This window comes from Ixodes scapularis, unplaced genomic scaffold (assembly GCF_016920785.2).
Source record: "Ixodes scapularis isolate PalLabHiFi unplaced genomic scaffold, ASM1692078v2 PGA_scaffold9__187_contigs__length_104089568, whole genome shotgun sequence".
Classification (NCBI taxonomy): Eukaryota; Metazoa; Arthropoda; class Arachnida; order Ixodida; family Ixodidae; genus Ixodes; species Ixodes scapularis.
Window position 1 is genome coordinate 5,932,304 of NW_024609884.1, and position 20,790 is coordinate 5,953,093.

Sequence of the window (20,790 nt, forward strand, 5' to 3'; positions counted from 1 at the left end):
AGCACAAACTCGAACGGTTGACTACGATTCCATGGAATATCGCTTAGAGAACGTTGGCGTAGGTGCGAACTGCAAAATTGATGCAAAGGGTCCGTGTCCGCCCCAAGGAGCCAGTACCACAGTGGCCAGTACTAGAGCACTATATAGCTCCTACGGAGCAGAGTAGCGCAATCCTCTAAACCCCGTGTTTTGCCGACAACAAGGCCGACAGAGCGGCTCGGCGCGAGTCACGTGGTACTCAGGGTTCCATGAGGCGGCCCGCCCAATGGGAGAATACATGGAGCTCGACACAACACGGTTGATTAAAAAATGAACGGCGAGTTTACACTTTTCAAAACTAGTCTGTCGTGAATCGTGAATTTAGTAAAGCACTAAACACTTTATCAAAGTTTTAATAATATCGGATGCGTGTGCAAATTTTGAGAATGCAATTTCCAAGGCAATGGCGTTTGAAGCAGACGATTTTTGCTCGCAGCGGAGATGGACTTTATGGATTGGCCGGAGCGGGTCACGTGAATGGTGTGACGTCACCGCGTCGTCTGCTGCACAATGTTGCTCAGGCAATTAAAAAAAAAAAAAGTTATTTCATGGTGCACAACTTAGCGCAAATTATTGTAAACTATTCCCTTATTATATCAAAAACTATTGTCGTTCCATAGATCCCCAAAATAATCAGGAAGCAGCGATTTTCTCCCGTTCCCCATGCATTTGTGGCCGGAGTTGGAACCTCCGGGCGTTCGCCGCTAGTCGCCGAGAGACGGCGTTAATACGCAATGCAAAGGGAATGCAGACAAAGACGGCTTTGGAAAGCTATAGATTAAACAAAAGACTTAATGCCAAAGAAAGCATTTATGACAATTCTAGGGGAAGCTCATTGCTGTTTGAGGCAAGAACGGGTGTTCTGCGAACCAGAACATACAGAGTGAAGTACCAGGATATTGATACAGTGTGCACTGCTTGTGGAGAGGAGGACGAGACGGCTGAGCACTTGATACTCTACTGTAAAGGGCTTCACCCTATGCCTACCGAAGACAACATAGATTTAATAAAGTCATTGGGTTTTAGAGACAGCGAAGGGAGAGTGGATTTCAAGACTAGAGATTACCAAGCAAAGATTAAGTGAATGGTGGCAGAAATCGAGAGAAAACTAGGTATTTTCTTATTCACTGATGGCAAGGGGTTTTCATAGCCTCACTTTCTTTGCACTGCGGAGTGAATATAGATTTCACATTTAAATATTCTAAGCTGAAATGGTAAAACAAAATGGCTAGGTAGCGTAAGCTACCGCCCGATCCAAAGGGCTCAGCCGTATTCATCCATCCATCATCCACGCAGCGGTAACGTAACGTTGGCGGTAACAGCAATGCCGAAAGTTAAAAAAAAAAAAAAAAGTAATGTCTGTAACATAAAAATAAATTGCTTTAAAACTACTTATATGAAGAAAAAAAATCACTTCTATTAATAACTTTTTCTCGAGACATCCGACAGCCCACAGTGAGCACGCAGGCACGCAGGGACGAACCGTGCGACTGTGCGGCCGGTGCGGCTGCATCCACTCTGCCATCTGCACTCTGCCATGGTGTGACGTCAATCGGGTCGAGCAGTCCGAGTCTTTCATTCTTTGTAAAAAAATGTCTGACGGGAAGTTGTACGATGTCCTGGGAGTTTCAAGAAATGCGACTGAACACGAAATCAAAAAGGTACACATTTCACACTGCTCGAAACGTTTGTAAGCTAATGCGGGCCGCGGTTGGGTAAATTGACCGGCATGAGACTGTTTCGGATTAACGCGCTAGCCCTAGTCGCCGAGTAAGCCTACCATTCTGCGAGTGATGCTTGAGGAGCTTGTAAATTTTGCTACCTGACCACCGCATGCAGGTTTCCAAATGTAATTGAACCCACAGTTTGCCTGTGTCTCATTCCACCGTTTCTGTGTACTACGTAACCGAAGTCTACGTATCTGCGCATGAAAACGTGGGTTAGCGGTTAGGAAAACCTTGGGATTCGCTATTGTCCCTTGGGGACGTCCCGAGCTGGGAATATTTGATCTCGAGCAGTCCGACTGCCGCTAACCTCTTAGCTTCCGTACAATAGATTGCTGAGGCTTGCTGTTTCTCTCGTCTTTAGGCCTACAGGAGATTGGCGAAGGAGTACCACCCGGACAAAAATCCACAAGAAGGCGAAAAGGTATATCGCCTCGTTTGGCCACGATTTCGGTAAACTCCGCACGCTCCGACTACGTTTGTTCGTGGCGTGTGTTCAAGGTGTGCTCTCCTCGACTCGACGCTCGGGACATTCCGCGCGAAGTGCCTGTGCCCGCTCATAAAATGGATGCTTACAAGTAGGGTTCTGCGTTTTCAGAGTTCATTCAGGGGGATATCCAGACGATGTTCCCCCACCGCGCCAGAAATGCCGATTAATTGAAGGCCAGTCTTTTTTTTTTTTTTTTTGGAAGGGAGTTACAGTTTTGATGATCATGTACCAATATTTGAGGCGTTTGACACTTATTAAAAGGGTACGGAAACGAAATGTTTGCACTTTTATTTCTTTGTTTAGATGAAGTCCATGATGCGCCGGCCGCCCAGAAACACTAGCCGAGGCTAGTGTTTCTGGGCTGCAGGCAGAGAAATCAAGAAAACTAATGCTCATAAGCTGAGACTGCAGCCAAAGCTGCAAGTGCGAGCTAGCCCACGCTCATGGCTTTGAAGCTTGCATTTCTAGTGCGAGCGCTCGGTCATTCTGCGGAACAACGCTTCGAAGCAGCGACCCAAACTCTCGTAGTTGTGGCATTGGCTGCAGTCCCAGTTCCGCAGTGCTCCTGCAACGTGCATTACACACCATCGAGATCGCCGTTCTTTGCAGACGTTAGGTAGGAGCTTGATCAGAGGATGCGGAGACCTCTGTCAGGCCAGCCATACGCCATTGCTGGGTGCTGACGGTTATTTCTACTTGCTGGTTTCCTCGTGCCTCTACTTCTGTGGTGTGAAACTGACATGATGAAGCGAACTCTTGTGGCACATAAAATACCGGCATGGCCGCAAATGATGTTACGGGCAAGCTGTGTATAGCACATACGGTCCTCGGATATTAGTACTAGGCAAGATTGTCACGCATTTACGCCACCAAGCGGCAAGGCTCGCAACTACAGTGCCCTTGACCGAGCGGTGCGAGAACTATTGGCGCGATATTCATTGCGCTTCTCGCTGGGCAACTTTGAAGCGAGGGCTAAAGAGCTCGCGCTCATGTCATTTGGTTTCCGCACACCTTTAAATACAGTTTGAGACTTTGGCCGTAACAGCACGATATTAAAGTGACAATGAACTTTTAAAGCACATTGTCCATCATGCAACTCTGCCTAATTATCTAAGCTCTTTCCATGCGAGTCTGCTGTTGCCAAGCTCAAGTGTTTAGCAGAGTTTCCTGCTTTTTCAAGAATTCTCCGAATATTGATAGTTTGAAACTCACCAAAACGATTACTTTTTGTTACAAGCTAGTGATAGACTGAATCTGTCGAACTTCAGATTCAGCAAAGTTCGCCACTTGCCAAACTTTTGAAGAGAAATTAGGTAAAGATTCGGAAAAAAATTTGGCAAACGTCTGCACACGCTCGAGAACGTGACGGGGCCATAGATTGCAAATAGACACTGTGCGCTCGTGCGTTTACCATAAAATAGTGTAGTACCTGCGGTTAAGGCGAGGTGCAGAGTAGGCGACATGGTAACTGTGTTTGTCAGCCTTTGTGATTGTGGTTCTCTTCAATATTTTCTGCCTCAAGAACAGGTCGACCAGGAATTGACTCGGTCCACTGCGCAACTGACAAATAATGCGGTGCATTCTGGATAACGTGATTTTCATTTGATCTTTGCCGTGATGCAACATTGACTGACAAGTACCTTACGGCACTCCTCGCAATTAGAGCAATTCTGTTTTCGGCTCACATGTAGTTAGTGCGAAAACAAAATAATTTTGCTTTTTAATTAGCATTATTTCGCGGTTTTCATTTATCTGCATAAAACTAAACACAGAACTATCATGCTCGACGTTGCACATCCGACATTCCTAGCTCTTCCCATCTTTCTAAACGTCTGCGTGTGTCCTAACATCAGAAACCAGCATTTCAAAAGTTTTAAAAAATTGAGGCGTTGCGAATATGGAACACACACCTTAATGCAAAGCTGACATCAGGAGACTCAAATAAAAAACGTGCATTTTACAATAATATTGTTCTCTCTTCTGGTGAAGGCTCAGTAGCCGTTAAAGTCATTTTTGCGCATGAAATGCTTACTTGCAGAGAAAGTAAGAACACTGGGTTACCACCATTATTTTAACACCGCACACACTTGCAGGCTTGCGCTGATGAAGCCTCAAAACTGAAACTGGTATTGTGACTGCACCCGCTGCTACCCAACCTCGTCATCGCACCACTTCTGCTAAATGTCGCTGTAAAATTGCCAGTAAACACATAAAAATTACACCGATACTATTATCTTGTAGAGTTTAACCTTATTTAGTACCGTATTTACTCGCGTATAGGTCGACCTGTTTTTCAAAAATCGCCTCATCAAAACTGGGGGGTCGACCAATACGCGAATCCCGGTATTATATTTTTCAACTTTTTTTTTTTTTCGGGGGTCCCGAAGTTAGGGGGTCGACCTATACGACGTATCGACCAATATGCGAGTAAATACGGTAATAGCTGTGTCAATATGCATTAAAAAATAAAAAAAACTTATTTCGCCCGAAAAAACAAAAGATTAACTTTTAAGTCTGGCAACAATGTATTTTTGCTGAATCTAAGAAAGTTTGGCCCATCACTAGGTACAACCTTCTAGTTGCCTCGAGATCAACTTAGAGGTCTGGTTGATGGTGGGACATGCTTTAGTTTATCCACTGTTTCCTGTGGGTCGTGATGCAATATGCATGTGTCCTCACTTCACAACACTGGGCTTTTTTCACTAGTGGTGTGCTGTACAGGGAAAGCCAGGAGTACGAACTCATTTTGGCAGCTGCTTCCAGCCTTCTGCTGTCTAATCACCTTCAGTGCTTTTATCTTGTGCCTGTAGGGCTCACTGTTTGTCATGCTAAGATGAATGGAGCACAGCTTTAGTTCCTAACATACTATGTGCATGAGGAACAGAAAATAAAAAGCATGAGTTGCAGCTTGACTATGACGCAACAATGACGAGATTGAATGCGACCGTTTTTTACGATGAGAGAAAGGAAATCAAGAGGTCTGAAAATGTATGATAATCTTGTGACACTGCTATATTACAAGGCAAGGCATTCCAATCAGTGATAGTGAGGTTAAGAGTAACATATTTATATAGATTAGTGCCTGTAAATATCTTTCACTACTGAGGTTTTCTTGGGAGATGGATGGAGCTGACTCTGAACGTGTGCTGTGTACAATGGGCTCAAGTATCACAATGAGTGCATACCGGCACCAGGTGCCCGAGATTAGTCTTCTTGCACCGCATAATCAGCAGACGCAGCACACTTTGGGAAGAACTTAAAGAAAAATAAAAGGTTGCCAAGTCAGCCAGAGTCATTGCAAGAAAGAAGTGTAAGTTGTTCTTTCAGAATCAAAATTTTGAAAATCTTGTGTTTAGAAAACATCCATTTATTAGAGTTGTTAGAACACAATGTTTGTTAGTTTTTTTTCGGATTTATCTGAAGACGCAGAACCTTACTTATAAAGGACAGGAAATTGGCGTTGTTAGTGTTTTCCTAAATTTTTCTTGTATAAGTGCATTTTTTTTTTAATGTGTGAAAAGCTTCAGTGGTGCTTAACTTGTTTGTTTTTGTGCAGTTTAAGGAGATTTCTTTTGCTTACGAAGTCCTGACAGACCCCAAGAAACGGGAAATATACAACACCTACGGCATCAATGGACTCAAAGAAGGTGTACACGAAAGTAAGGAATACTTTCTAGATACATAGTCTCCCACACCACGACTTCTTTAGCGAGTTGCCAAAAAAATCACAACTGTGGAGTTTCTTGGCAGCTGCAATTCTGAATTTTCTTTGTGATGCGATTATTGTTGTTACCGAACCTGTTTGTGGCAATGTGATGGAATCTGATGTGGACAAGGGGACATCACTGACATTCAAATGACATTAATATATATATATTTTTTAGAAATCTGTTATGATGGGTTGTGGAAATAGTGATACCTCCACAAAAGCTGCAATTTTAGGAAGTCATAATTAATGCAGTCTTGGATGATGGGTTGTGGAAATATGATTGATACCCCCACAGAAGCTGTAGTGTTTTTATGAAGTCATAATTACTGCAGTCTTGGAAACCTAATGAATTGTAACTGGTTGGTCATCAAAAGGGAGTGTGTCTTGATATTCCTTTTTATGTATTTGAGAATCATTTTCTTTTTGGATGACACAAAGTCTGTATTAAAAAAGTATTTCTTTTAGTAGACTTTCAAGGAGGTGCAAAATTATTTTGGAATTTGCCTCAATCTGCCTTCAGCATCTGTGATGGCAGAAAGGGCCTTTGGCATGTTTTTACATAATGATTTTTATAATTGACAGTGGTTGAAAACTCAGAACCTGGAGGGTTCTGACTCCTTTGTTTCTTTAATAACATTTTTTATGTTCTTTTGAGTAAAGGGTATTGGTGCTTTTCATTAATGTTCCAAATGATTTATCATTTCAATTCCTTTTTCAGTGAGTATTATAGTCAGTTACAGATGAAGAAAAGTTTTGAGGGAAAGGAAGGCTGAGAACAGCCGTCAGAAAGTGCAATGCGTCGCAGCAGATCCTGTGCATTTGTGACATGTTTTTCTTCACTGGCAAGGCTACAGGGAGGATAGCATGGTTGTGAGCTTCGCCACTTGGTGGCGTCATTACGTTACAACCTGGTCGTTCGAGATTTGGCTCCCTGCAGGGGTTGAATAGGTGTGGAAGAGAAGGAAAGTCCTGTTCGGCCAAGTACAACAGGGCTCACGTGTACGCAGCTTGCCACCATGCTTCCGCAGTTTGACACGACGACATTAGGTTTATTCATTTTAAATGTTTTGCTGTCTTTTTCAGCAAAAAATTGGTGTCTCCATGGTGTGGCCAGAACGTGGTTGATATTTAGATAATAAAATAGGCGCTAGAATTTCGTTGCACTACCCCTTTAAAAATGTATATTCGTTGCTTGTCTTTATTGAAATGCCTCATGGTTGGCTGCACTTGTGAATTTTGTTGTAGTGACTGCATCAATGACAGTTTTGGTTTGGAGAATCAATGTTTCAATGGTACCTTAAAAGTTTTCTTTAGCTACATGCTGTGTAAATATTTGTTATTATTGTTTGGTTATCTGTTTGATGGCTGGTTGAATGTTGGCTTTAATTTAATTTTTCAACCACATATGAAAGACAAAACATAAAAAAAAATATCCTAGCTCAGGGTCAAGCAGCAGTGAGTAACAGATAACATTACATTGATTACGTAGCACTTCCAGATGACGCAGTATTTCTGAAAACCTGGGTCTGTAATGTACATTATGGGATCTGGCAGATTATTTTATTCTGTTGTGGCAAGAGAAAGAAATGAGTTGTTAAAAGCATCAGTGGATCCAGGGGTGTGACGTGCTAAGGGAGTTAAAATGTCTTCATGATTGATGTAGTTCTAATAGCCTAGACTATCTGAGTTGAGGGTGATGATGGAAGATCTTATGGTGGAGACAGACACAATATTCTGCGGCGAGTACTAGTAGTGGGGTTGCACAGGGAAGCTTTCATGGTTGATGGCAGTGTGTTCATAGTTAGATGGGATGAGTTGGACAGCTTAATTTTGAATGGATTCTAGAGTATTGGGTACATGAGACCAAATGGCAACTGCATACGAGGGGGGACCCAAAAGAAACCAGAATTTATTTTTACAAAAGCATTGATTTATTTTTACACATCTAAATTCCAGTAACCTTCAAAGCATGGCACTCTCTGCCCAATGCAGTACACTTCTCGAGACGTTTCTTCGAATGCTCAAAAATGTTGATGCATTTCAGTGCTTCTGCCGTTTTTTGTTTCACCTCTTCTACATCGGCAAGCCATTTCATATGAGAACTTTTGTCAATGGAGAAAAAAAAAAAAAAAAAAAAGTCATATGGGACAAGAAATCACCATTTTTGGTCAAAGACTGCTGAAGGTTCAGTGCGGTGTGGGCACTGTGCAGGCACATTGTCATGGTGGACAAACAAACTTATTGAAGCGAGGCACGAATTTTGCTAAAACTTGTTTTGTGTGTAAATCCTCTTATAAAATTTGCTGACAGGAATTCCACGACACTCCAATGAACTGCACAAGTTCATCAATCGTCCGACGGCAGTGATAGGTGGCTTGACAAATTTTTGCCATAATCTCTTCGGTTTGGCTGGTCGAAGGACGTCCAGAACTAGGTTGATTGTCAGTAAACGTTATGCCTTGTTTAAAACTGGAAAACCATCTATAAACTTGTGTTTTAATCAGAGCAGCTTCCTTGTAAGCGGACTGTAGCATAACAATAGTTTTTGCCGCATTTCTATTCAACAAAAAATAAAGATTTAAGTGCCGCACGTTGTTTGTTTAAATCAGCCATCACGAAATATGAAAATGCATTGAAAGAGTCTGAAAGCAATATACTGAAGCCAAACTCAATGTCTCGCAAGAACGGTGGCTGCCGCACTGATGCAGATGGGTCTCTGGAAAGCTCGCTTAGTGGGAGAAACTTGTACTACAAGGAAGTAATTCCGATTACTTTTGGGTCCCCCCCTCATGTTTTATTTATTGGGCAAAGTGTTTTGTAGGCCTGTAGCCATAGAGCAGGATGGGCAGAGTGCAGGCATTGTTGGATGTAAGAAAGGGTTATAGAAGCCTTGGCTATTACTAAGTCAATAGCCCAGGACTTCCGTATATCACTGCATAATTGCAGTGATGTTTATTTTTAGTCTACGAAACGAGACTGTCAGGAATAATAGTAAATCCTTCTGTTTAGACAGGCAATCCTTTCTGCATTTTGCATCTGGGATCACAAATGTAGCAGAATTGACCTTTCCTTCCGGGTCACTTTTATGGCACATAATATGTCTGGACCGAATCTGTAGCAGTACATTGGCCATCATAGCTCGACAGCTAGGGGCATTAAAAATTTCTGTCGGTGCCATCTGTTGGAGAATATGCTAATGTTGGGTGCACGTGGCGTGTTGTCTGTAAAGTATGCCCCCTCCACTATGTTGCAGACACTGTTTTGAAAGCAAGCCCTCAGGTGTTCCTCGTCATTTATTGCAGGTCCCTTTGCGACAGAAGATATCTTCTCGCAGATATTTGGAGGAAGCCCATTTGGCAGCATGTTTGGCATGGATGGCTCCTCGAGGAGACGGCGTCAGCGGGGCGAGGACACTGTCCACCCACTCAAGTGGGTATTTATTAAGCTTGCTGGATTCCAGCATTTATTGCTGGAATTTGTCAGTGCAAAGTTGTCTGCTTGGTTTTGGGGTAAAGATAGAAATATGTAGGGGGGTTTATATTCAGAAGCAACAGAAGAAGCCACACAAACAATTATAAAGAGGACTTCCCTTCGAGTATTGAACAATCATCTGCTGGTAAAACACTTGTGGACAGTGGAATCAATACCCGATATTAGTATAGTCTTCTTTTGTGGGCATTTTTAGGCAGTCCTTATTGGGTCGCCAGTTCATGACTTCACGGCTTCACTTTTTTGCAGGGTGTCGTTGGAAGATTTTTACAATGGAAAAACGATCAAGCTTGAAGTAGACCACACAGTCATCTGCAAGACCTGTGATGGGTTAGTTATTATGCTTTTTGGGGAAACTTTGGAGCAGTGATGCCTGTAATGAAGGGCTGGAAAACTAAATTGCTTTTTAAGTGACACCGTCTCTTGTTGCTGTGGGGACCGTGCGCCATAAGATGCTAAAATGCCGTGGTGACTTGATGCTGTAGGTTGGGCGGGCGATCAGGCTCTGTCCTAGTCTGCCATGGCTGCCGTGGTCGCGGTATCAAGGTGACCTTCAAGCATCTGGGTCCTAACATGATGCAGCAGATGCAGTCTACGTGCCCGGACTGCCGAGGAGATGGTGAGATAACAGTTCCGGCCTTTTTTTTATATGCGGGACAAGGTTGCAGCAATGTGCCATTTATGACAAACTCTGCCTACCTGCTTGCAAGAGTAAACCACGTGCGAAAACTGACTTTCTACGTCTAATCTTTTTCGCATAATTAACCGAGTGGGTGCATTTTCTGTCGAGCGCGGCTTGACTCCTCTTTCAGCTGTGATCGGTATTTGCAGAGGTTTTGGCACGTACGCATTGTACTGCTAATAAACGCTTGAGGTGCAGACGTCTGCAAGAGTCTAGGCCAACCCACGGGCTCTGGTCTCGGGGCTACAAGAAATGGGCCCTGGCTGTGCCTTTGCATTTTACATTCACAAGACGGACTTAATATTATTCTCAGTGCGCAAACTCCTTGTGAAGCTGCTTGGTTGTAGGAAAGAAGGCGTGTGGTATGCAGTGCAACCTCTTTAATACATTGTAAATCAAGTCAAAATTTATTGAGGCAACCGTCAAGGAATACAGTGGTCTGGGGGGGCTGTCACAAAAGGTATTGGCACGTCTGACAAGGCTACAGCTCCCCCTTTCACGGTCGGACCATCCAGCATGCTCGGACGAAATGAATGGATTGCTTCCCATGCCGTGACAAGAAACAATGACTCTCATTACTTTTTTTTTTTTTAAGGGATACTTCAACGAACTTTGAAATATACCCGTCGTGTTTAGAAATAGGCTGAATATGATCCACGATATCTGTAAATGACAATCGCACATTTGTACTTTGAGACTTATTGCTGTATTTTTCGTTATAAACGGCCCACTCTGGCAAGCTTTCTTGGAGCAGCCGGCAGAGAACACGTGACATTTGCTGCAGTCGTGACGTAGACGGCCTCGGGACAAGCAAAGCTGCGGCGAGGCTCACGTCGAGAGGATATACTAGCCGTTCCAGACACCGAAGCGGCCGAAGCATGCCAGCGATCGGGCCATCGCAACTAACCGCAAAGCTGCTTTTGTGTGGATTTTGAGTGACGGGTTAACCTTGTATAATCTTCTAGAGGGACCATAGCGACATCTGGGACACACAGAAGAGAGTCTCTAGGGGAGGAGAGTTTCTCCTTCCCATCTTCTCTCGTAGGCGAGACAGTTATCGTCACTACTTGTCAAGGTTCTTAGATGGGCATCACAAACAAGGCGTTAGCAACATTCACCAGGTGCTCTTCGCTAATTGTTTAATTTGTTTTAAAATTCATTTTCGTGTCTTTTTCAACAAGTGATTGGTGCATCTTATGTGATACTGCTCCCTTGAACAGGAATATACCAAGAAATAATTTTCGAAATTTCGTTGTAGTATCCCTTTAAGCTTGCACAAACACGGCAAACAATGCGGCCACAAGCAACAACATAGCAGAAAAAAATGACATCAGCAAGATGCAAGTGAACCAGCCATCTCTACAGCAAAAAAATAATTTTTCCCTAAGCCTGTAGATGAACGCTGCAAAAAAAGAAAAGCACACGAGCACAAAACAAGAAAAACAAAACACTTGTTACTTCTGAAGTGACAATAGATACACATTTGTGTTTTTCTTTAAAGCTTGCACAGACATATCTCCCTGTATAATGGCCATTAGATCAGGGTGGTCATTTAGAAGTCTGGATAGTTGACAATCTAATTTCTGTATGCCATAGTTGTGCATATTTTTTGCTTTGTGTAGCTCGTGCTGAAAATTGTATGGATGATCTTTCCGAAGATACTTATTGAAGAAGGCAGCGTGTTCTAATTTGATCCGATTATAGATCAATAAAAATAACTTCTTTATAACATTTTAAATAGTTAATATTTGGTGCTTTCTAAAGAGCGAAACAAAGTTGCTCCGGTATGGGGCATTTTCGACTAAGCGCAAGGCCTTTTTCTGAAGTATGTGCAAGGTTTCTATATCTGTTTTTGTTGTGGTCCACCATACAAGAAAACAGTAGGGAAGACATGAATGAACTAAGGTATAATATAGCTGTTTTTTTTTTACCCAGTGAGGCAGTAAATTTCTAAGTATAAATAATCCCGATAGATTGTGAGATTTCCGTTCTTACTCTCTGCACAGGGAAAGACCAATCTAGAGTTGTGAAACAGAACACCTGGGAACTTATGTAGTATAAAACATTCAATGATTTTGTTTTGAAATTGAATTTTAATTTCCTGCTGAATACATTTATTCCATGGTCAAAATATAATATATATATATATATATATTTTTTTTTTTCGTGTTTAAGTTGGTTTACTTTGTGTCGTGATGACACATTTTCGAACCATGCGTTGATTTCACCTTACGTCTAAGCTTGTTTGAGAAAAAAATGTTTGTGTCATCAGCATGTTTAATTATATTTGGTGTTTGAGGTACTCTTACAATGTCATTTATGTAAGTTAAAAATAAAAGTGGGCCAAGAATGGAGCCTTGTGGGACACCATAGTTTATTTGACCCATATTTGACTGCATGATTAATGTCTATATTGTAAACAATTTGATAAATATATTTTTATTAAGCTAAGGGAAATTCTCCTAATCCCAAATAAAGACAATTAAAAAAAGAAATGCTCGATTGATTTGAAAGCCTTTTGAAGTCGAGAAACACTCCCACTGTACATAACTTCTGCTCGAAATTGTCAATTATTTTATGTTTGATGTTTAGCAGTGCCAATTCAGAGAATTGTTGCTTCTGTAAGCCATACTGTTGCTCTGCTATAACATTATTTTGTTCAAAGAAATATATTGGTCGTGCATTATTAGCTTGCTCTATGAGTTTGGAAAAAATGGGGAGAACCGAGATTGGTCTGCAGTTGTTTAGTCCATTTTTATTACCTCCTTTGTGAATCACCGACTCTCTTGCTATCTTTAATTTATCAGGAAATGGCCCATACTCAGAACTAGATTAGATATATGTGAGATTGGGCCACTAATTAAGTAAGCAACTCAGTTTATTTCGGTTTCACTAGTAGGAAACAAATATATTGAACTCTCAATACCCGATGAGAGGAAAGGTTCATAATCATAATGACATGGTCAGTGGAAGCACCGGACATCAAATAGTGTGCATTAATTTTACCAGCAAGCCTAGCCCCTGCCATATAAACTGCCATAACAGAATTATGATCTATGATCTGGGAGAATGTAACAACCGATAACGCTTTCGGGGACTTGCTTTTGAAGGTCGTCTCGGGCATACCTCTATTGGTGTGTGCTTTTCATCTTGCAATCTGTGCTTGGTGCAATGTGAGAAGTTTGCACAAAGGAATTATATCTTTTTCTGGGTTCTAAAATTATTTTGCCCAGTTTCTTAACAGGAAAAGTAATTAACTATGCTAACTCTCAAGCAAGTAATTGAATTGCTTTTCAGTTAGAGAAAAAACATGGTGAAATGAGTGTGATGCAGTTAAGTTATATGACAGAAAAGTGAGCAGTTGATTATTGGGTAATGCAATGATGTTATTGCACCAAAAATTTCATATTTGGTGTAATAACATGTATGTGCCGAGCCTGTGGAGGGTAGCTGATGGTATCAATTTTGAAGGTGCACAGTCTTTGTGAAGGGATGCTGATACCAACATGACTGTGTCTGAAGGTGAGGTGATCAACGAGAAGGATGCCTGCAAGACTTGCAAAGGCCGCAAGGTGATAAAGGAGATCAAGTACCTGGAGGTGCACGTGGACAAGGGCATGAGAGATAACGAACGGATCATCTTCAAAGGGGAGGGTGACCAGCAGGTGAGCTTTTGGTTTTCTTTGCCAAAAGAATGTTGTCTCGTTAAAAAAAATTTTCTTTCCAATTTTGAGTGTGGCTCGGGAGTTGTGGCACAACTTTTTTTTTTTTTTTTTTGTAACAGCCGGGTGTGGAGACTGGAGACGTGGTGATAATTCTGCAAACGAAGCCGCACGAGTTGTTCCACCGTGAGGGGAGCAACCTGTTCATGAGCCACTCGGTGACCTTGACGGAGGCCCTCTGTGGCTTTGAGATGGTCCTAAAGCACCTCGACGGCAGGGACATTGTCATCAAGCACCCGCCTGGCAGCGTCATTAAGCCTCGTGAGTGGGTCTTTGCTCGGCTTGCCTCATTTTATGCTGCAGGCTGACTGCCTCCGTGAAGTAGAGGTGTATGTTTGTCCTCCGGAATGCAAAGACCGGTTCGAAGCCTGTGTGGTCTATTCCCCAGGAGTCTTCGGGTGTCGCACATAGCCTCACTTGCTGGGCGACGTGCAGCCCCCCAATACGATTTTCTTTTTGTGCTACTGTTCGACGCACTTCCCACTGTGTGATGTTGCATTTCAATGAAAAAGGATGTAGGGCATTTTTCATAATTTATGTTACTGCGTTTCCCATCTATGCACACTTTTTCTGCCGAACAAACTAATTGTAAAGGAATCTTCAAAAGAAATTAAACAAGTTGGATTGTTTCCGATACAGAATATTAATAGGCAAGGCCAACATACACACTAAAATTTTCATAATTTTTGGACTTCAGTAGTTACAATAGTGAATTTTTTTTTTTGTGTGTGTGTGTGTTCACGATTTGTATTTGGTTACCAGGCAATGCTGACAAATGACATAAACCTGCAAGCAGTGACTCATGTTTAGCCATGAAATGGTGCCTGTAAACCATGTGACAAGATGGAACATTTGAACGCTCCTACTTCAGCCTCTCTGCCCGTGCTTGCCACACCGAACTCTGCCACTACTCTTTTCCTCGCTGAAACAGAAGACCATTAGACAAAGCTAGTGATTTACTCTAAAGGCCAACTTGCAGAGTCTTCTGCTGGGCAGAAAACCAGTTCCCAGTTTCCTTCTCTCGCTTCCCTCTCACGGTCTTCTCTCCCACATGAGCAGGTCTCTGAGCTACTCCCCGCAGAAAAGAGGGTCCCTTTTTCTTGAATGGAAAGGAGGAATTGAGGGGGAGTTTCCTTCTTTCTGACTGCTTGTCTGCCTTTAAGTGCCACATGCTTTAACACTGTGCGCGCAGTGACACGTGTCTAATTATTTAGCAGATTGTAACTTTGGTATCGCACCCCCGTAAACAATCGTACAAGTAGTACTGAAAAAGGAATTGAAGTCTGGAATGTTCTGCTCTGTCTCCATAAAGTGTCTGCACTTTAGAATGTGCATACATTGCAAAATTTTGGCATTGTCCAGTTGCGTGAGTGGCAGACTCGGTTAGTAAAAGGCTGTCCATGACGGTACTGAATGAGCCAGTTGTCAGGAAGTGGTCATTTCTGTACACTACATACTTTGCATCCATTGATGGCCGATATACTTCCCCTGACCGCATATGACGTTCAAGGCGAAATACACGCTTATTTGCCCGAGTTATTCCCATCGGTTGCTTGTTTTGAAACCGACCACGGCGCAGCTAAATGTAGAGCACCTGCTGCAAGTCATGGTTTTGTCCACATCAATGGTGGTCAGGCAATTTCTCTTCCCATGATGCAGCACTTCAAGGAAAGTGAATAGTGCCCCCTATAATGAAGGCATCAGAATTGTGCTGTATTCCATTCGCCTTGGTTGACTGCTTGTACAGTCGTTTGCAAATGCTCGCATCCCTTCTACCAACATGTCGTCTCTGCGAGCTGTAGAGGGACTTCTGCCGATGTCTCGCAAATACATCCCAAGATTACTCGCATGTGAATGCCGTTTAAGTAATGTGCGCAGACAGCCATTACGGCGCTGGGTCGTGCGGCGAGAAATCAGTGATCAAGTGTCCAGATTGCCTTGTAGCTAGATTACATCCATAGGTCTCGAAGCGTGCAAAAGTCTTAAGAAATGTATGTCAATTCTCTGAATTTTTTTTGTGCATATACACCTAGAAATATGGTGTTTGCCCAGAGGCATTTCAGTTCTTATGAGGTTATGCGAGTTACTTTTGTTTGGGTTTGTTGTTCCTTGACACCTTGTGTTTCCATTCTTGGGCCATTTTTGAAAATAGAAATGTGTATTTTTTTTTAGCAAAAGTATGGGGAATTTTTAGAAAGGGGCTGCAAAGGGGTGAAGGACTTCATTTAAAAAAGTCTTTAAAGTAAGTAAGATCTAGTTTAGAATTGAAGTGAAGATAAGAAAGGAACCCAGGAAAGGGTGCAAGGCAGGATTAGCAAGAGCTGACTTGTATGCTACTGTCACCTCTCTGCCGTGCTTTGAGTTAACTGATAGTTTTTTTGCATTGCCTGGCCCATCTGAGGTGATCTCATTGCTCTAAATTTTCAATGCTTGATTCACGAGGAGCAGCTAGGAGTGCTTTGTTTCTGGCGAAATTGTGTGATGGCTGTGCCATATCGGTGTGTGCTTCACCTCTCAGGGTCCATGAAGGGCATCCGTGGCGAGGGCATGCCTGTCTACAGGGACCCCTTTGAAAAAGGAAACCTGTACATCAAGTTTGACGTCGTATTTCCGGACAACCACTTTGCCGATGAGGTGGCTCTTAAGGTAGGTCTGCTTCCCCTTATTGTGTCCACTCTCGACTGGCCAGGCCATGCTTGGCTGTTGCAGCATTCGTTCCCGGGGGCCTTGGCACGTAATGAATGCCTCGAACAGGTGTTGCAGACAATTTTGACGTTCTCTTATCCGAGGTGATATGCATCTGTTGCGATGCATCCTTCTAAGGAACCAAAGTGCAATCTGCAGAAACAAGACTGCACTATTGGTTTTAATTAATAGCCAGTCTGCTGCTATGCCCGTCCTTGTGCGAGGGCACGGGATGGGGACAGCCGTGCATATCTACTGCAGAAACTAGATACATTGTGTGAACACTGAACTACAGTGCATACCGAATTGCTGGGCAGTTGTGTTGCATGTGAAATGGTTTGGCGTCTACGCTTTGTGCTCTTCATCGGTTAGTTAAGTGACTGACTTAACGTGGGGCATGTCCAGTCGATAGCGATCCCTAGAATGGAGGTACCGGTGCTAACCTGGGTTTCAAAACTTGCGACAGGGTGTCAAGTTGCCATATGCTGGACGCAGAGCAGATACCCCGCAGGGCTTTCTCGCCAAATAGCTTCCAACTCGTGGCGATGTGCTCCAACATACTGGAAAGACACTTGCCTAATAATCTAAGCGGTCTGGGCTTGACTCCCGCACTTCGCAAACACTTTTTTTATCGAGTTGGCCTCTCTCAAAACCACTCGGTGTCGAGCCTCGCGGCCACGCTTTTATTTGGGCTTCACTTTTGGGCTTCATGGAATGTTTCGAGTTAAAATTTGTTTGCACGTTTAGAAAGCATGATCAGGTGGTTTCTGGCGTCTCTTGCCACTTCAACGAACGGCGTAAGAACACTCGTGGAAACTGTAAACAAACCACTGTGTACTTGTTTTTTATTCTGTATTTTTAGATCGAAAAATACTCTTAAAAAAACCTTCAGCCTTTCCACTTTGGTCAAGAAGGAAGACCGGCGAAGCTGTACCATGGTGGGAATGAAGCAATGGCCGTCCACAAGTCGGCAAGCCAGAGTGGAAAGGCTGGAGAGGTTACTCCATCTATGATCGACGGCGGCAAGCAGACAACTGGCAAACACAACACTGGACAGCTATCGCCATCTATGAGTGACAGCGGCAATCAGTGTTGTGTCAACATTTGTGTGCGGACGGACACGATCCTAGGGAAACTAGCCCTTAACAGCTCCGCTGTAATATATATTTATAGTGCCAAGTTCGCCCATGGCACAATGTTTTTGCGACGGCAGCTACAGCTGCCTATTGTGCTCAGCCTTGAGCAGATGCCTTCAATAGTTGCAGGCTGCTCGATATTTCCCTAGGGTACAGCGTTGCCTGGTTGACAACTTGCGTCTAGAAATGCTCAGTGGTGTCTCTGTCTGGTTGTGCAGGAGGTGGAGGCACTGATCGGGGACCGGCCCAGCCCCGTGCACGTGCCAACGGGGGAGCATGTGGAGGACGTGGACCTGCACGAATACGACCCGAGCATGAGCGGCGAACGCGGCGGGCGCTCGGAAGCATACCACGAGGACGCCGAGGACCACCACCACCGCGCGGGGCCTGGTGTGGAGTGTGCCCACCAGTAGTGGCCACTGCCGGAACCGAGGGGGGGAGGGAAGAGCCTCGATTTGGTCGCTCACTCCTCCGTGTCGTTCTCTCGACTCGCGGTCGTGCTCTTCAGATTGAGGGACGCGGGAAGGCGCCAGCCCTTTCCTTCTCTGCCTGCTGCAATGGGAAAGTTCCAGCAGGGGGGACCCCCAGGCTTCACCCCACTGGCGGTTCACAGGTAGCGAAGGTGGAAATAAAGGGAGCTAGATTCCATAAGCCAACCGGCTGCAAGCTGTCACCTTTTCGGAACTCTTCTGTGGGGAGTAATACTATCCTTTTTTTTTCTCTCTGTTGTTGCCTCTGGTGAAGCAGGGATAGGGATACCTGTGCTCTCTCGACGTTTCTGAAGCTGCCCCAAGTTTGTGACACTGGCACGGTGCACGTGTAGTGACGTGTATTGCAGCAGGCAAAGGGACTCTTGCGGTGTCATTTTCTCGTTCGGATTGTGAAGTGAGCTTTGTACTCTTGACAGCTGTGTCGGGCTGATTATTGGTGTCCGTTGGGCGAGGGAAAGGGGTGTGGTTGCAACCTGAAAGTAGTTACAAACTATTTTGTGCTGTAGGCTCTGCATGCGATACACTTTTACAAGATTTGTTCAGTTTTTTTTGTGGCTATACAACACGTGCAAATGGAAGCTTTCTTTCCTCCCCTATAGACATCTCTTCATTGTGGGGAGGGTAGCAGAAGATATGTTATGTGTATACCCATGTGGCACAACTTTTGGGCAGTCTGAAAATTCAATCGCCTCTTTTCTCCTCTTGCGTGGAGACATTGTTGAAGGCATTTAATAAAGCATATTTGGGGTCCCAAATTTTGAAACGAAGGGAGAGTTTGACGAATAAATTTGCTTTAATGCTCCAAAACCAATTTCAGCACAATTGGGTCGTTTGAACACGTCATTTAACATCCATCACTGAGAAGAGTAGGGCAGAGCTATTATGTACAGCATACACTGCAGAAAAAGAAAAAAATAGCTGGAACTGTTAAATGCACATTTTTTTTTTGTACCCTTTGTATAGGCTTTTCGGAAAGGTCTGCATGAAACTTGCTAATGAGTTGAAACTCGTGGAGAGGGTTTGTTTTCTGAATCGTCTCTTTTTTTTTTTTTAAGCATATGCTAAATTGTCTCGGAACTTTTTTTCTTGTGACTTGCTGAAAGCATGTTTCTGCATTCCTTGTAATTGTATATTGATTTACTGTCGTCTGAGATGGGGACCTAAAGTGGACAGAGGTGAATTTGTGACCAAGAGACACCAGCGAAATGCAGGGGCGGATCCAGAACTCTGAGGGGGGGGGGGGGGGGAAGAAGGAGGGAGGGAGGGAGGGGAAGAATTTGAAAGGATGCTATTCTCCTATTCGTTCTTGTGCACCTGGGGGGGGGGGGGGGGGGTCGTCCCCCCCCCCTTCTTGGATCCGCCCCTGGCAAAATGTTAGGTTGGTTTACGAAAACAAAATGCAATTTGCAGTGTGGATTTGTTTCCGGCCTGTTTTCAAAAAATTCTAGAATGTTTTTTTTTTCCTTTACAGTTGCTAATTTTTTTAGTTTTTCAAGTTTGTAGGAAAACCTACTGCGGGCACTTAGTACTTTGCTTTCCTCGGAGGGGTCCTTAAAATTATTTGAACATTAGATGCAACACAAAATCGCTGTTTCCCTCTCCCCTTTTTTAATGTGATGTAAGAGTAAGCTGTATCGTTTAATAAAAACCAAAGCATGAAAGACTCATTGTAGATTCTTTTTTTTTTTTTTTTAACTGCAAGAGCTTGTATTACCACGTGGCTCCACTTTTGTTTCTCGTCAGATGCATTTAGGTACGAGCATCTTTTTGCTGTGCCTACCACGCTCCATTAGAATAACTTAAATCTGAATTGTTTGGAGACGAACCGCTTGACCTGCACGAGCGAGGTCGGAGAATGAAGTTTTCGGCTGAGGTTTACCTACAGGGCAGGGTATCGTTTTCTAAATTTGCCAGTTATTTTAGCTTAGGTGTCGGCCAATGATGGCATTGGCTGGGCGTGAATACTACATGTATACTACATCTAGACTTGTTGGGGGTTTCAGTCTTCTAGAGTAGCTATTTAGCCCACAGGCTGATTCTCTCGTGAAATGGGTACTTATGTATCAATTGCTTCCCTCTTCCTGTGCTAAGTAGCCAACAGGGATGAATTTCCCGGGCGTTCTTTTTCTGTTTTTTTACACCCGTAATTCAGCGCTTGTCCTGTGTACATCCTCCTACTTCATCTTAAGAATTACTGGTTCGAGATTAACCGGTAGAATACACGTCTCCACACCCCTGGCAAGGGAGCGTGGAGGTACAAGCGCGAGCTCCTGGCTTTTTGCGTCTCTGTCAAGCACGCGCGCTCGTGCACTGTTCTGGGCCGCATGCTCGCGCTTGTAGCCTCGGCTGCGTCTGGACTTGAGCTGAAACGAAGTATAGGTAAGTCCTGTTTGGAAGACTAAAGCTCTCTAAACGTTAATATTAATAATATTAACAATCTTTATGAGCGAAAATTGAGGTACACTGGGTGGCTCGCAAGGCAGCTAGGCGGGGGGCCCGTACGGGTGAGCGTCTTCCAACGTTAGCGTCTGCTAGCCAGCCACCTTCATTTATGCTATGCTTGTACTCGTACAACGGTCCAAGTACGCCCCAACGAGGTAGGTACCACCGTACCGCTATTTTG

The 20,790-nt window shown here is 43.7% G+C and overlaps 1 protein-coding gene across 1 annotated transcript; it reads left to right on the forward strand.

Moving 5' to 3' along the window:
* Window positions 1-1,342: 1,342 nt before the first annotated feature.
* LOC8034342 (dnaJ homolog subfamily A member 2) lies at window positions 1,343-19,830 on the forward strand. Its single transcript, XM_002408890.4, has 10 exons — window positions 1,343-1,700; window positions 2,128-2,187; window positions 5,810-5,912; window positions 9,265-9,391; window positions 9,701-9,781; window positions 9,937-10,070; window positions 13,656-13,798; window positions 13,918-14,116; window positions 16,374-16,501; window positions 17,895-19,830. The coding sequence occupies exons 1-10, from the start codon at window positions 1,632-1,634 to the stop codon at window positions 18,087-18,089; spliced, it is 1,239 nt and encodes a 412-aa protein (XP_002408934.1). The 5' UTR covers window positions 1,343-1,631; the 3' UTR covers window positions 18,090-19,830.
* Window positions 19,831-20,790: the final 960 nt, after the last annotated feature.